The sequence below is a fragment of the Fistularia commersonii genome, chromosome 28 (genome assembly GCF_037954325.1).
Source record: "Fistularia commersonii isolate RoL2024-O1a breed Wild chromosome 28, RoL_Fcom_v1.0, whole genome shotgun sequence".
Classification (NCBI taxonomy): domain Eukaryota; kingdom Metazoa; phylum Chordata; class Actinopteri; order Syngnathiformes; family Fistulariidae; genus Fistularia; species Fistularia commersonii.
In genome coordinates this window covers 10,028,538-10,042,465 of record NC_141311.1, presented here as the reverse complement: position 1 = coordinate 10,042,465, position 13,928 = coordinate 10,028,538, and the positions used below count along the sequence as shown (strand labels likewise).

Genomic DNA, 13,928 nt, shown 5'->3' with positions numbered 1-13,928 from the left:
TTTATATTGTCGATGTAAATGTGAAAAAAAAATCTATGCAGACAAATAAATCAATTATATAATCAAATTATAAAATCCTTTTAGCTTAAGCCTAGGTTCTATACGAAATGGTGTTTTCTTTTTAATATAAATATATTCAATATAAAAATAGCGAAAATGAAGGGGAAAAAACGTAATTGTGTTCCTGTCTGCTTGTGCTCGCCAGGCTCAGAGAGCGTGAAGTTCGAGGAACAAAACATAGACTAAGATTAAGAGTTTTACCAATTTAGGTTTTGTTTTTCATCACCAAAATAATTTGACAAACGCGCCTACGAATCAACGAGTACAATGTGGAAAAAAATATATTTAAATATAAAATATAAAAAAAATAATCATTTTCAGACGGGAGAGAAATGTGTACGCTGTCACTTCGGATCCGTACCCGGAAGTGATGTCAGAACCCGGTTGGTGTCAAAGTTCACGAAAGCCTTTCCGACGGTCTTTCCTGTTGACGCCAGCCCAACAGCACAAGCAGTAAGTGAAATTTCCCCGTAATCAATCCTCAAACATCCACTCCAATGCGCCCTCCGCAACTGTTTTTTCCACGCAGACATACGGTAGAAACCTCACGGTCCGCGATGGGTGTTTTATCTGTACACATTTTTATCCTCCTGCGTGGGAAAAGGACTTTGCTGTCGCACTTCGTTCCCGGAGCGCTCTATCCAACATGGCAGCCGTGATGGAGACCTACAGCCTCGAATTGAACGAACCTCTTTCGTTGGTCGTTCCGGCAGGCAGTGTTTGTCCCTTCGGGAGTCAAGCCCCGTATTTCATATCAACTTAAGCATTTAATTCGTGTGACAGACAGGGGCTCCTTTCGCCCATCTGCTAATGCTTCAAGGAAAACAACCCGGCAGCTAACGCTAGCCTAGCTACTCTATTTTGGCTAGTTTAACCCCCTATACATTTCAGACATCCTTTGCTTATGGAGCGGTATTAATCAGTAACCCTGTTTCGGCAGACATGGGCAAGTTTATGAAGCCTGGGAAGGTGGTGATGGTGCTGGCCGGACGCTACGCCGGTCGCAAAGCAGTCATCGTCAAGGTAAGACGCTCCTGGATGGTCACTGTCCGCCATGCCGAGGTTATAGCCAACACACGCTCTATCCGGGGTTCCAGTAACGCCGATTGTTGTTGTGTTCACTGATCAGGGAGGGTTTTTTTTTCCGTGTTGCACACCAATCTTTCAGCCGTCTTGGTTAGGGTTACATGTTGAATGTTATCCTCTTTTCTCACAACAATAACTGTATGTCTTCATTTACTACCTCTATCAATCTCATCTCCGGGTTTCCTCAAGGTACCCTGTCCTGCAGTTCAAACCTGAACATCCTTCTACTGACATTCACTATCTTAATGTATGCTTTCTTACTCCACGCTATAACCTAATATGCTTTCATTATGACCAGACCTACAAACTTCTAATGTGTCCTGTCCCTCCTGAGCCAATCAGCTTTCCTCACCTTCAAAGAGAACCTCAACATTCTTGTCTTTTCCTTTGGACCACTTTTTCGCTTTTTCTATGGTAAAGCCCCATGGTAACATGTGAGAGGAACGTGAAAGTTTTCTGTTTACAAGGCTCGCGTTTGGTCAGTTAAACGTTAGTAGACAGGAAGCTGCAGGTTCTCCCACATCTCAGTCATGTGTTTTTATCTATTAGGGACAAATAGAGATGTAAAAGTCATGAGTTGATTTTTTTAGCTAGTCGCTTCATTCTGATAACAAATATGAACAATTACAAGTGACTGCAGCTGTTAAGACTTGAAACCCCTCACCTGTGGGCACAAGCATTCTCATGATTTCTCTGAAAATGTTCTGGGGGGGATTGATAGATCCAGCTGACAGCAGAAAAGTCAGATGAGTTTGCATCATAAGGTGATCTTTTTTTGCCTATCTTTTTGCAGAACATTGATGATGGCACCACCGACCGTCCTTACAGCCACGCACTGGTCGCCGGCATTGACCGCTACCCCCGCAAGGTGACCACCACCATGGGCAAGAAGAAGATTGCCAAGAGGTCCAAGATCAAGGCTTTCGTCAAGGTTTTCAACTACAACCACCTCATGCCCACTAGGTCAGTGACATTCCGTACTAATTTGCATAAAGATTCCTGAGACAAGAGCAAAACTTAAAGCAGTCTGTCTGTCTAATTAACTGTTGATCCCAAACTTAGCTTTTTCAGTATTTCCTACTAGTGTATGTTTTAAGTTTTATCTAGCTGGGTTAATTTCACTCCTGGTGAAAAAAGAAGTGGACTTCATTCTGTTGACTGATTTCTAGTTTAGGTTCACTGATACAAAGCTGTATTTCTTGAATGTTCCTGTCGCTGTTGATAAGGGGCACATCAGTGAGCGTGTTATTGCAACTGGTGTGAGTGTGTGTGATTCATGTGGTCAGCTACTTGTATCCCCATGCACGTGCTTGACAGAGTGGAAACTGGTTGCTCTGTCAGAACCTGTCAACTCTGTTCATGTCTGATTAAACCTGAGGTTCTGAGTTCTCCTGCAGATGTAGACCTCGGCAGGGAAGTCATGTCTGTTCTAAAGTTTTCATTTACTTGGTAGTTTTTCGAAATTTGGTTTAGAATCTAAGCTTCAGGTGTGACACCTCCCTGACCACTATTCATCCACGATGATAAATTTGTTCTCTGGATACCTAAATTCCTTTGAGGTGATCTGTGTCAGATGTAGATTTTCTATGTGGGTAGATTAATAACTGATAATAATCTGAACTAAACATGATGATAATAAAGCATTTTACAATGTGGAGAAATTCATTCTCATGGATGAACCATGAGCAGTAGGCTGCCGTCCTCCAGCACCAGGGAAGCAGTTAGGGGTTCAGTTTCTTACTCAACAACACTTCGACAATCCAGGAATGTTTGTTCCAAAGATGATTGCTCTACCCCCTGCACCACACCAACAATCGAACATTGGGTTTTGGAGGGAAATTTTTCTGGTCCTCAACCAGATGGCCTTCATATCACATCCATATGCTTCTACTACTGAGCACGTTATTGTCTCCAGACTGTAGTATTAATCTGTGGAGTCAGGTTTGTGTACCCGAGATACCGCCTAGGAGGCAGGTTTAGGAGAATCCTGAACTTTGAGGAGGAGCTTTCTGAAGTTTCCGTGCTTGACGGTTGTTGCAGTAAAAAAACTTGTATTTTTTTCCTTCCCAGATACTCCGTTGACATCCCTCTGGACAAAACTGTGGTCAACAAGGATGTCTTCAGGGACCCTGCCCTCAAACGCAAAGCCAGGCGGGAGGCCAAGATCAAGTTTGAGGAGAGGTAAGTCTCAAGCCTTACACTGGAGGCATCTCTTGGATTCAATGAATCAAATTGTAGTTTTGAATCCCGTCAGACGTATTACTGTTAAGAGAGTTCAGTCTGCTTTAGTTCAGGAGGTCAGGTGAGCAGCAGCTGACGTCTTGGATGCTGCAGAAAAATATCCCAGTCTCATATCTGACCTAATTCCTAACTTCTGTTTTCAGGTACAAGACAGGCAAGAACAAGTGGTTCTTCCAGAAGCTCCGATTCTGAATTTGCTTTATTTCACAAATAAATGTTTAAAAAATGGTTTTCTTCTTTTTCATTGACTTGTTTTATATTTTCTATACTTTTATAGTAGTTCCTCATTTATCATGGTGGTTACATTCCTGAACTATCCCAGATAAACAAAAATCCATGAAGTAATGACCATATTTCTATTTTAATATATTTAATGCTTTATGACCCTCCCCACAGCCTCAGGGCGGCACAGGCCGATGTCTCCCTTAGCCGTCCCAAGCCTGGATTAATGCAGAGGGTTTTGTCAGGAAGGGCATCCAGTGTAAAACTTTTACCAAAACCAAAGATAGGAGTCAAACCTAATAACTAGATCAAACTGGAACGGTCGAGGCTCGGTTTAACAACGAGTCCAGTTTGTACCGATGACCTGCAGGCAACCAATGGAAACTGGGCTACAGTAGGTAAAGGAGGAGAGGAGGAAAGGCAAGAGTCTGGCACTGAGAGTAGGGACTATGACAGGAAAAGGTAGAGAGTTGGACATGATGCAGAGTAGGAAAGTGGATATACTGTGTCCAGGAGACCTGGTGGAAAGGTAGTAAGGCTAGAAGCTTAGGAGCAGGCTTTAAGTTGTACTATCGTACTGACAAGAAGAGAAATGGAGTAGGAGTCACCTTGGAGGAGTTTGTTAGGAATGTGAGGTGAAAAGAATGTCAGATACACTTTCGAGTCTGAAACTGGAAATTGAAGGTGTGATGCTCAATGTTGTTAGTGGCTATGCCCTGCAGGTGGGATGTGAGTTTGAGGAGACATAGTTCTGGAATGAGTTAGATGAAGTGATTGATAGTATTCCCAGAGATGAGAGAGAGAATTGGTGAAGACCAGTGGGCATGTTTGTGCAGGCAATAGAGGGGGCAGAGAAGTGAGGGGCACATTTGGTATATAGGATAGGAACGCAGAGGAACAGATGGTGGTAGATTTTGCAAAAAGGATGGAAATGGCTATAGTGAACCCTTTCCCAGAAAATACAGGATCATAGGGTAACTTAAAGGAGCGAAGGTAGGAGCACGCAGGTAAACTACATTTTGTATAGACGAGGTAACTTGAAAGAGATCAGTGACTGCAAAGTAGTTGTAGCCAGAGTGTAGCCAGACAGCATAGGATGCTGGTTTGTAGGATGACTGGTGACAATGAAGATCAAGAGGACAAAGGCAGAGCAGAGGACAAAGTGGTGGAACTTTGAGGCTACAGAGAGTGGAGATCACGAAGTTGGAGTATTTCAGGTGCTTGGGGTCAACAGCCCAGATGAACGGAGAGCGTAGAAAAGAGGTGACAAGAAGGATTTTCGTGCCAAAACACCAGCAGAAAATTCTGGGATTTGTAGAATTAGCGATACATGCACTATAGTCTATACTGACGGGTCAGCTCTAATAGTCATTTGGTATGACTTTGTGGGCCAAATATAATTACAGTGCAGGACAAAATTGTCCCGCAGGCCAGAGTTTGACACCTGTGCTCCATGTTATTATACAGGAGTGTCACATAAGTTGTGAAAATACCAGATCCAAGTTCAACACATTTCAACACATAGCTTGTACATTAGCTATTTTCACCAGTAATGACAATAATAAAGAAATGGTCTTAGAAATACAAGGGTTCCACCCAAGGGCAAATACTTGCTAATGTTCATTTCTCCAATAAGCAAAAAACATTCTTTCTTTGGTAATTGTACCTTTATTTTTGAGAATTTGCTAAAGTGCAATGAACATACATATGCCCAAAATATGAGCGATCGACGAGGAACACATGTTAAGCTTGACCTTGTCTGCCAGTGCAATTATGATGCATATTTTTTAAATTGGATATCATACAACCCCAGCCAGTCTTACTTATATTTGGATCTTGGAGTGAAGGCTGCTCTCGTTCTTTGGACCACCACGTTTCTCTTTAGAGATTCTTGTCTGTGGCATCAGGTTTAGGAAAAAGTATTTCTGTATACAATGTACACCTCTTGGAAAGCTTCACGGGTGAATACGAAACAGTCAAATGTCAGTATATCATAAAAAAATACTCAAAATACTATAAAATAGTCAAAATACTACTATGTTAAGAAAACAAAATTGTCTCAACCTTTAACTATCAAACAAGCAAAAAAAAAATACATAGCTTAAAAACCCACTCTTGTACTTAAGCCTTTTGGAGCAGTGGCAAAAAAGTGTGTGTGTGTGTGTGTGTGTGTGTGTGCTAGCTGTTCATTTAGACACATGGGGAACAGCAACGTGTCAGAAATGCTACATTACCTGCACGTTTCAGTCCCTCACTTAAACGGCTCAGTACATTTGCCAAAATCCCTGCATGTTCTGTACGTACAGCAACTCACACATGGAACTTAACATATGCTTACCATGACATTCAACACAAGTCCATTTTTGTATGCATATGAAATGTTAACAGGACTCACTGTTAGTTTTCTCTCTATATTCATACCTATGTAATCTGAATGTATTATACTGTGACTGTTATTTTGATTTCTTACATGAGGACAACCAGACATGTTTTCCATCTTTGAGCAGTCATCCTTACACAGAAACGTATCCTCCCTGAGCATAATTTTTGTTTTTGAGCAGTTATCCTTGAACAGAAACCTATCCTCCCTGAGCATGTCATCCTCGGACACCATATCACAAATCACAAAGGAACTGTATGAAAAAACTATTCACGGGAGCAGCATGAGCTGCACGAAGGGTATTATCCAATGAAAGTTGTTACGTAATAAACACACTCACACATTAAAAGGCAGAGCAAGGAGAAACTCAGTGGGATTCTGTCCGAAGAGCGCTCTGAGTCTCCCCCTCTGCAGAGCACCAAAGAGTATTTACTTGTCTGTTATTTTTTATAACCTCAGTCTCCTCTTTATAGGTTTCAACTTAGACTAGCATAAATATATAGAGAATTATATATATTAATTGTAATATAATTATATTATATATAGAATTACTCCCCAACACTTATCTTGAAAAAAAAAATGTAACACGGTTCAGATTATGATTGACATCCCTTAATTCCTGATTGACAGCAACTATTTAAACTCAATTTACCACCTCAACTTGCCTTTAAAAAACAGAATTTGTTCTCTTGGTGTTGCATAACCTGGATTAAACGACATATAGTCTAGACAATAAAGATGTTTTTCCCCAACTCACTGGGAAAGAGTGAACCTAAAGCATAAACTTGCATAAAGTTCCCACTTTTCCTGCACGCAACAGCGGCTTCTCGCAAAAAGACGCAGCAGCGCCATCTAGTGGACAAAGGAGGAAGCGTCCGCTTCACGAGAAAACGAAAGTGAAAGAACACTTACAGGACAAGACAAACCATCGTTTTAACTCGGACATAGACTTCGAGGACATAAAGGAACAAAGACATCGCCACTGGTTTACGCTAAGATACGTTGTTTTGATATCTGCGATATTTAATTCCGAGTTTAATCCGGGGCGAGCCGCAGGATATCATCCGACCAGGTGAGGTTCCATTTTCATCTTATTTTATTACAAACCAACTGGAAAACAACTGAGCTCGAACTTTATTTCCAGCAGCAGGAAGGGAGAATTGAAACTGTTTTCATATTAATAATGGTAAATACACGGAACAACAGAACAGTGAAGTCGGTTCCTTCATTCTGGCTGTAGACTTGAAACAATGGGGTTTGACAATTAACTACGAATATGAGACTAAAGATCAACCGCATGGCTTTCATTTGCCAAACCACTGGAACATGTGTGGTGTTTTCAGTTACATTCAACACTTAAACTACAAATAGCGCACGTCCACTCCAGGTTTCAACTTTTGGGTTTAACTTGTTGAGATTGTATTTAAAGTTGGACGTGTAAAAGATCTGAAAACACGAGGGGCAACTCTTGATGGGGAAAATACAAAAACAAGCTGATGTGAGAGGAAGGGAAATCAATCAAAACAGAACCAGGGCAATGTGGTTGACCAAGGACATCAACAGTCGGCGACAGAAACACCGTAAGATCTTAAACGAAAAACCCCTGAAACATCTGTCAGTGACATTGGCAACCGACTCCGGAGGGCAGAAGTGAAGGTCGCGATCCACTGATGGACGGACTGAAAGACAAAGTTAGGCTGGAATCTCCATGGACATTGATGTTTCCAGATGACATTGTGATCTGTAGTGAGAGCAGGTCGTGGGCAGAGGTATGCTCTGAAAAGGAGAAGAATGAAGGTCAGTAGCTGCAAGACAGTATATTTGTGTGTGAATGAGAGGAACCCGGGTGGAATGGTGAGGCTGTGGGGAGGGAGATCAAGAAGTTGGAGGATCTGAAGTACTTAGGGTCAACAGTCCAGAGATGGAGAAGAGGTGAAGAAAGGTTGGTGGTTTTCCCCGGAGTTTTCCAGTTCCCTCCCACCATCCAAAACCTATAAGAGGTTCATTGGAGTGTAAATTTGAGTAAATGGTTATTTTTTTTAAATATATGTGTATTTTATATTCATATTGACAAATAGATCACAAATAGAAAAAATTTAATAAGAAACATTTCATATGCCCTATAAAATATATTTAGAAATTAAAGTTAACTTAACAAATAAGCCTACACTATATATACCATATATATGTAATATACTGTGCATATGTGTGTGTGTGTGTGTGTGTGTGTGTGTGTGTGTGTGTGTGAGCACATGCATACATATATATGTATATATATATATATATATGTGTGTGTGTGTGTGTGTGTGTGTGTATGTGTATATATATGTATATATATATATATATATACATATATATACATACACACATATGCACGTTCATGTGTGTATATATATATATATGTATTTACATTTATTTTCTTAGTTTCTTTAGTTTCTCTAATTATGCTATTCATAGTTATTTTGTTTTGTGTGTTTTGCTGGAATTAGGGAGTTATGTTGTCAGTTGTTCATAGAATAAAACAAAAAATATATACCTTTAAATAGCTAAATCAGAGAAATTGATAGTTTTACAGTGGTCTTCATTCATTTCAAGAGTTGTATATATTCATTTATTCATCATCTTCTGCCGCTTATCAAGCACTCAGCTATTCCAGGGCCACATACAAAGACAGACGACCCTTCACTCACTCACTCACTCATTCAGGGCTATTTTGCCATTTTTTTTTTCCAATGAACCTGCTGCATGTTTTTGGACTGTGGAGTAAATCCATGCAGACATGGGAGAAGAACATGAAAACTCCACACAGAAAGGGTCCTTTGTGCTGCGAGGCCAAAGCGTTAACCACTGCGCCATCGAGCCGCCCTGTATAAATTAATATATATATATATATATATATATATATATATATATACATGTATGTGTGTGTGTGTGTATATATATATATATATATATATATATATATATACACAGCGCCACCGAGCCGTCCTGTATAAATTAATATAAATATATATATACCTGTATATGTATACACTTGCACTTGCACACACACACATATGTATGTGTATATATATTTATATACAGGAGTGTCTCAGAAAATTAGAATTTTTTGATAAAGTTCTTTATCTTCTGTAATGCAATTACAAAAACAAAAATGTCATACATTCTGGATTCATTACAAATCAACTAAAATATTGCAAGCCTTTTATTATTTTTATATTGCCGATTATGGCATACATCTTAAGAAAACTCAAAAATCCTATCTCAAAGTATTAGAATATCATGAAAAAGAAATTTTTGTTTTTTAATTGCATTACAGAAGATAAAGAACTTTATCACAATATTCTAATTTTCTGAGACAGTCCTGTGTGTATATATATATATATATATATATATATATGTATACACTGCTCAAAAAAATAAAGGGAACACTTAAAAAACACATCCTAGATCTAAATGAATGAAATATTCTTATGAAATACTTTGCTCTTTACACAGTTGAATGTGCTGACAACAAAATCACACAAAAATGATCAATAGAAATCAATTGTATCAACCCATGGAGGCCTGGATAAGAATCACACTCAAAATTAAAGTGTAAAAACAAACTCCAGGCTGATCCAACTTTGATGTAATGTCCTTAAAACAAGTCAAAATGAATCTGTGTTGCTTCCTGAGTGGACACTATGATTTCACAGAAGTGGGATTGCCTTGGAGTTACATTGTGTTGTTCAAGTGTTCCCTTTATTTTTTTGAGCAGTATATATACATATACATATCCCTCCAGCTAGTCGATGATGGACTCCCTTTCCTCAGAGGAAGCACGAGAGGACCCCATGACCCTCATCTCAGAGTGCCAGGTGAGGAGAGGTGCAAAGATGCACTGGTTTTCTAAGGTTCCTCTCCCTGATAGCAAACTGCCTAATTAAATTTGTTATCTTTCACATAAGGGATTAGACACATATCAACTGATCCTTTAGATTTTTTACATTTAGAATAGATTGATCTCTGGTGCCCCCTAGTGGTCGGGGTGTGCATTGCTTTTTTTGTCAGCCTTCCCATCTGACCAGATGGATGGGACATTTAAACTCGAGGAAATGAAATATGGAATTTTCCGATTTAAGCTTTTACTGATCATTGAGGTTGTACTTCCTCGATCAGCTGGTAGGACTTGGTTCTCTTCTAGTGTTCCCTCCGTGTTCCCCTGCTGGGGTTTTCTCCGGGTCTTCCTCCCACAGTCCAGTCAACAGTCAGACAGATGAGGTTAGACAGGACCATGATGTTTGCGGATGACATTGTGATTTGTAGTGAGAGCAGAAAACAGGTTGGGGAAAATCTAGAGAGGTGGAGGTATGCTCTGGAAAGGAGAGGAATGAAAGTTAGTCACAACAAGACAGAGTATATGTGTGTGTGAATGAGAGGTACTCGAGAGGAGCGGTGAGGCTGCAGGTAATGGAGATCAAGAAGTTGAATATTGAAGAAGAAGAAGAAGAATATGTAGAAGATTAGATATGTTGTATTAATATTCTGACAGCTTGTTGAACTCTTGTTAAAAAGAATATCCCAGCCAGCTCCGTGTTCTAAGAGAAGTTTCCCGGTGTCCACAGAGGAGGTATGATCTGACGGTGAAGGAGCAGGAGGAGCTGGTCCTAAGCAGGGACGAGAAGAGGAAGATAACCAAAGATTTCAAACAAAGGACAGAGAAACTGGTGCGGATGAAGGAAGAAGAAGAGGTGAAGCAGAGTGAGCAGATGGCCTGCGAGCAGGTACGGCGTCAACCTCAGCAAGTTTCACAAATATATACAGTAACTGTAATATCAGAAACACTGTTTGGTCCGCTAGGAGAAGCTGAGGCTGCTAAGAGAGGAGGCACACCAGCTGGAGGCGACGGTCCAGGAGATGGAGGCGGCTCTGGCAGAGGCCAAAGCAGAAAACCTCCGCCTGGGGCAACAGAGTGAGGTATTTCACCCGCCTCCCACACACACACACACACACACAAACACACACCGCCTGGTTAACCTCTCACCCACGGGTTTCAGGTGTTCTCCTTGCTGCCTTGCAAGGAGGTGGCCTTCAAGGGACAGACGGTGGAGGGAGACGGCGGCCACACCTTCGAGATGACGTCTCGCATTGTTTATCCCATGAGGGGGGGGACGGCGCTGATCGCCTTCGAACAGGAAGGGGGTGAGTCGCTCCTTGGGATGGGATTCTTGGTCCACTTCGACTCCAGGAACAACTTCTGGAACAGCGTCGTCTCGAATTCAGATTAAGGTTAAAGTCGGGATTAAATAATCCCGTCTTTGCGGAACCGGATCACGGTTTGAGCAGATCACCCGTCCTGACGCCCCTCTAGTCTTCCACTGGGACCCGGTTTTGGAGGTCAGGTGGTCTCAGTCCTCCTGATGTTCGCCGTTTGTCAACAGTGGCCAGGAGTGTGCTGGACAGGAGGTCCCACAAGGTGATGCTGGAAGGGAACTGCTTCATAGAGGTGGAGAGCCAGCAGGTCCATCTGGTCCAGCCCAGACTGGTGGAGGTATCTCACACACACACACCGCTCCTCGGATGTCTGGTTCTCCTTTGGAGGCCGTCGCTCTTTCTCTGTTTATTACAGTGTTATTACACCAGACCAGTGAGGTTCTCTCTCTTGCACTTTTTTAAAAATTCTCAAATAATCCTTGTGTCTTTCTGAAAAGTAACTGTGTTCCGGTCCTCAGCTGGACATGGTGGTGTGTCCGCAGCGCGTCCAGATCTCCGAGCTGCCCAGGATGGACGGGGAGGACATGCTGAAGCTGCAGAACCACTTCTCCAAGAGCTTCCAAGAGGAGGAGGAGGAGGAAGAGGTGGACGTGAAGATCAGCGAGTTCCTGCCGGACGCCAACACCGTGGTCCTGAAATGCAAGGACGAGAACGGTGGGTCGGAGCTTCTCACAGCTTTTATTATAAGAAATCCCAAATTAAAATGAAATACAGACACTAGCAAAGCCAACGGATGTATCGAATGTTTTTCTTTTTGTACTCACACGTTCTCCTGCATGTTGACGAGGTTCCATCGCCACGGCGACGCACCGTTTTGGCTCCCGGCTGATGGATTTTTCTCCGCCCGCAGTTGCCAAGCGCCTGATGGAGAAGCCATACCACCAGGTGAATCTGAAGGACCGGCACTCAGTGCGAGTGGGGCCCCACCTGCAGGGGACCATCTCCAACCTGGAGGTACGCTGCTGCTGCACTGTAACTGACTTATTTTGAAAAAAAAAGCTAAGCTGATGATGGGAAACCTGTGATATTGCAAGTACAGGAGTAAAGAAAATGTCGTATTATCGACCGCGAGCAGATACGGGAAGTATTTACAACGTTTATGTGCCCAATAGACAATCTAATAGAATAATTTCTGCTCGCCAATGTCAAAACATCTGGGGTTTTCTCACTCCTGGCTAGAAGTTGGACTTAATGAAGAAAATGAAAATGAAAATCGTGGTAGACCATTATAATATTTATTATATATTTAATTTATATTTAATTCCTCTTCCTTCAGCTGCAGGATATCTTCAAATATTTGCACTTCTTATAGACCTTAAAACACTTTATGGCCTTGACTTTGACACTTTATAGTTTTATTTGTATTTCTTATTCTGCCCCCCCCCTTTTTTTTTTACTGTTTAAACAGTTTCCTACTATTATTTATTATTGTTATGTTTTACTTGAAACTCTGGCACAACAATTTCCCTCGGGATAAATAAAGTTGTTATTCTTATTCTTATAAATAGGGTGCAGGAAGCTTTGAAACCACCAGAGGTCAGCAAAGGTCAGACCTGTCATTTAACAGCCCAGCAGACCAGACAAAAATATAAAATAAAATAACACACATACATGCATAAATGCAAAGAAACTACATAGGTATATATGTATCTACAGAAGATTTATGGATGGAGTGAAAGAGAACATAAAGCACATTTTTTGAGAGAAGAAGAAGATGGAAGAAGCAGCCAAAGAGAAAGCATATGTGAATATACGTGCAGATATTTAAATATATGTATTTCTATATATCTCTTCACCCCCCTAGAGTGCTATGTTGCCGTGTTCCAAGATGGTGCTGCTGACGGGGATCCCGCCCATTATGGAGCGGGAAAACCTGCAGGACATGCTGGTCATCCACTTTCAAAAGACGGAGAACGGCGGCGGGGAAGTTGACACCGTCATCTACAACCCGCAGGGTCAGAAAACCTCGGTTGTCTTCGAGGGGACGACGCATGAGACGACACAAGCGGCTCTGTAGGCCTGATGTCACGGCAAGACAACTTCCCTCAAGTGAATGGTCTGGAGTCTAAGATGAAAAGTATTTAACCTCCCTGAGGCTTTTGAAAGTAATTAACCGGTTTTTAATGAAAATGTATTTTAGTCTGCTCCTTTTTTAAAAATACCATTTGTGGCGATCTTCTTACATCTAAATAATAATTTTGGTTTGGTGCCGGTGGATAATTTAAGTTTTTTGGTCTTAAGTATTTTGCTTAAAGTGACCTTTTTTTTTTTTTTCACAGTTCTAAATGTTCAGTTGCATGCAGAAATGTAATTTCATTTTCTCTGCAGTTCATTGCTTTAAATAAATGCAACACGTATTTTGGTTATACATAGTAGAAAAAAAAATTGATATGGTGTTTATATGGTGTATATTAATTTTATATTTCAAAAGGGTTGTGTGGGAAAATGGGTCCAAATCGCTCTTTAAGTGGTAAAGTTGGCAGACCCCGCGTGAAGCCATCCTGCCTCCATCGTCAGGGTTAATCTGTTCAGATTAACCCTTGATTTTACCCCCAAATAAAGGATTTACCAGGAAGTGCTGCTAAAATGCACCCCACGTGTTGTTGTTTCTTTTTTAAACTGCCTGTCAATGTGTAGGGAGCAAAGATACAGGTGTCAGTGATCTTTTCCCCTTATTGTTGCT

General features: G+C 41.2%; 2 protein-coding genes across 5 annotated transcripts; both read left to right on the top strand.

Annotated features, from left to right (window-relative positions):
• Positions 1-431: 431 nt before the first annotated feature.
• Positions 432-3,615, top strand: rpl27 (ribosomal protein L27). The gene is made up of 5 exons (XM_086176126.1): positions 432-513; positions 1,001-1,083; positions 1,940-2,109; positions 3,217-3,327; positions 3,531-3,615. The coding sequence occupies exons 2-5, from the start codon at positions 1,003-1,005 to the stop codon at positions 3,577-3,579; spliced, it is 411 nt and encodes a 136-aa protein (XP_086032252.1). The 5' UTR covers positions 432-513; positions 1,001-1,002; the 3' UTR covers positions 3,580-3,615.
• Positions 3,616-6,891: 3,276 nt separating this feature from the next.
• ifi35 (interferon-induced protein 35) lies at positions 6,892-13,818 on the top strand. Of its 4 annotated transcripts, none has more exons than XM_086175978.1 (9): positions 6,892-7,061; positions 9,806-9,849; positions 10,597-10,755; positions 10,832-10,948; positions 11,029-11,173; positions 11,413-11,522; positions 11,704-11,899; positions 12,096-12,199; positions 13,050-13,818. In XM_086175978.1, exons 2-9 carry the CDS (start codon positions 9,826-9,828, stop codon positions 13,260-13,262), a joined length of 1,068 nt encoding a protein of 355 aa, XP_086032104.1. In that variant the 5' UTR covers positions 6,892-7,061; positions 9,806-9,825; the 3' UTR covers positions 13,263-13,818. The 4 variants fall into 4 exon arrangements, with proteins under 4 accessions (XP_086032104.1, XP_086032102.1, XP_086032103.1 ...); XM_086175976.1 differs by having other exon boundaries at positions 9,777-9,849; XM_086175977.1 differs by having other exon boundaries at positions 9,750-9,849.
• The last annotated feature ends 110 nt before the right edge of the window (positions 13,819-13,928 follow it).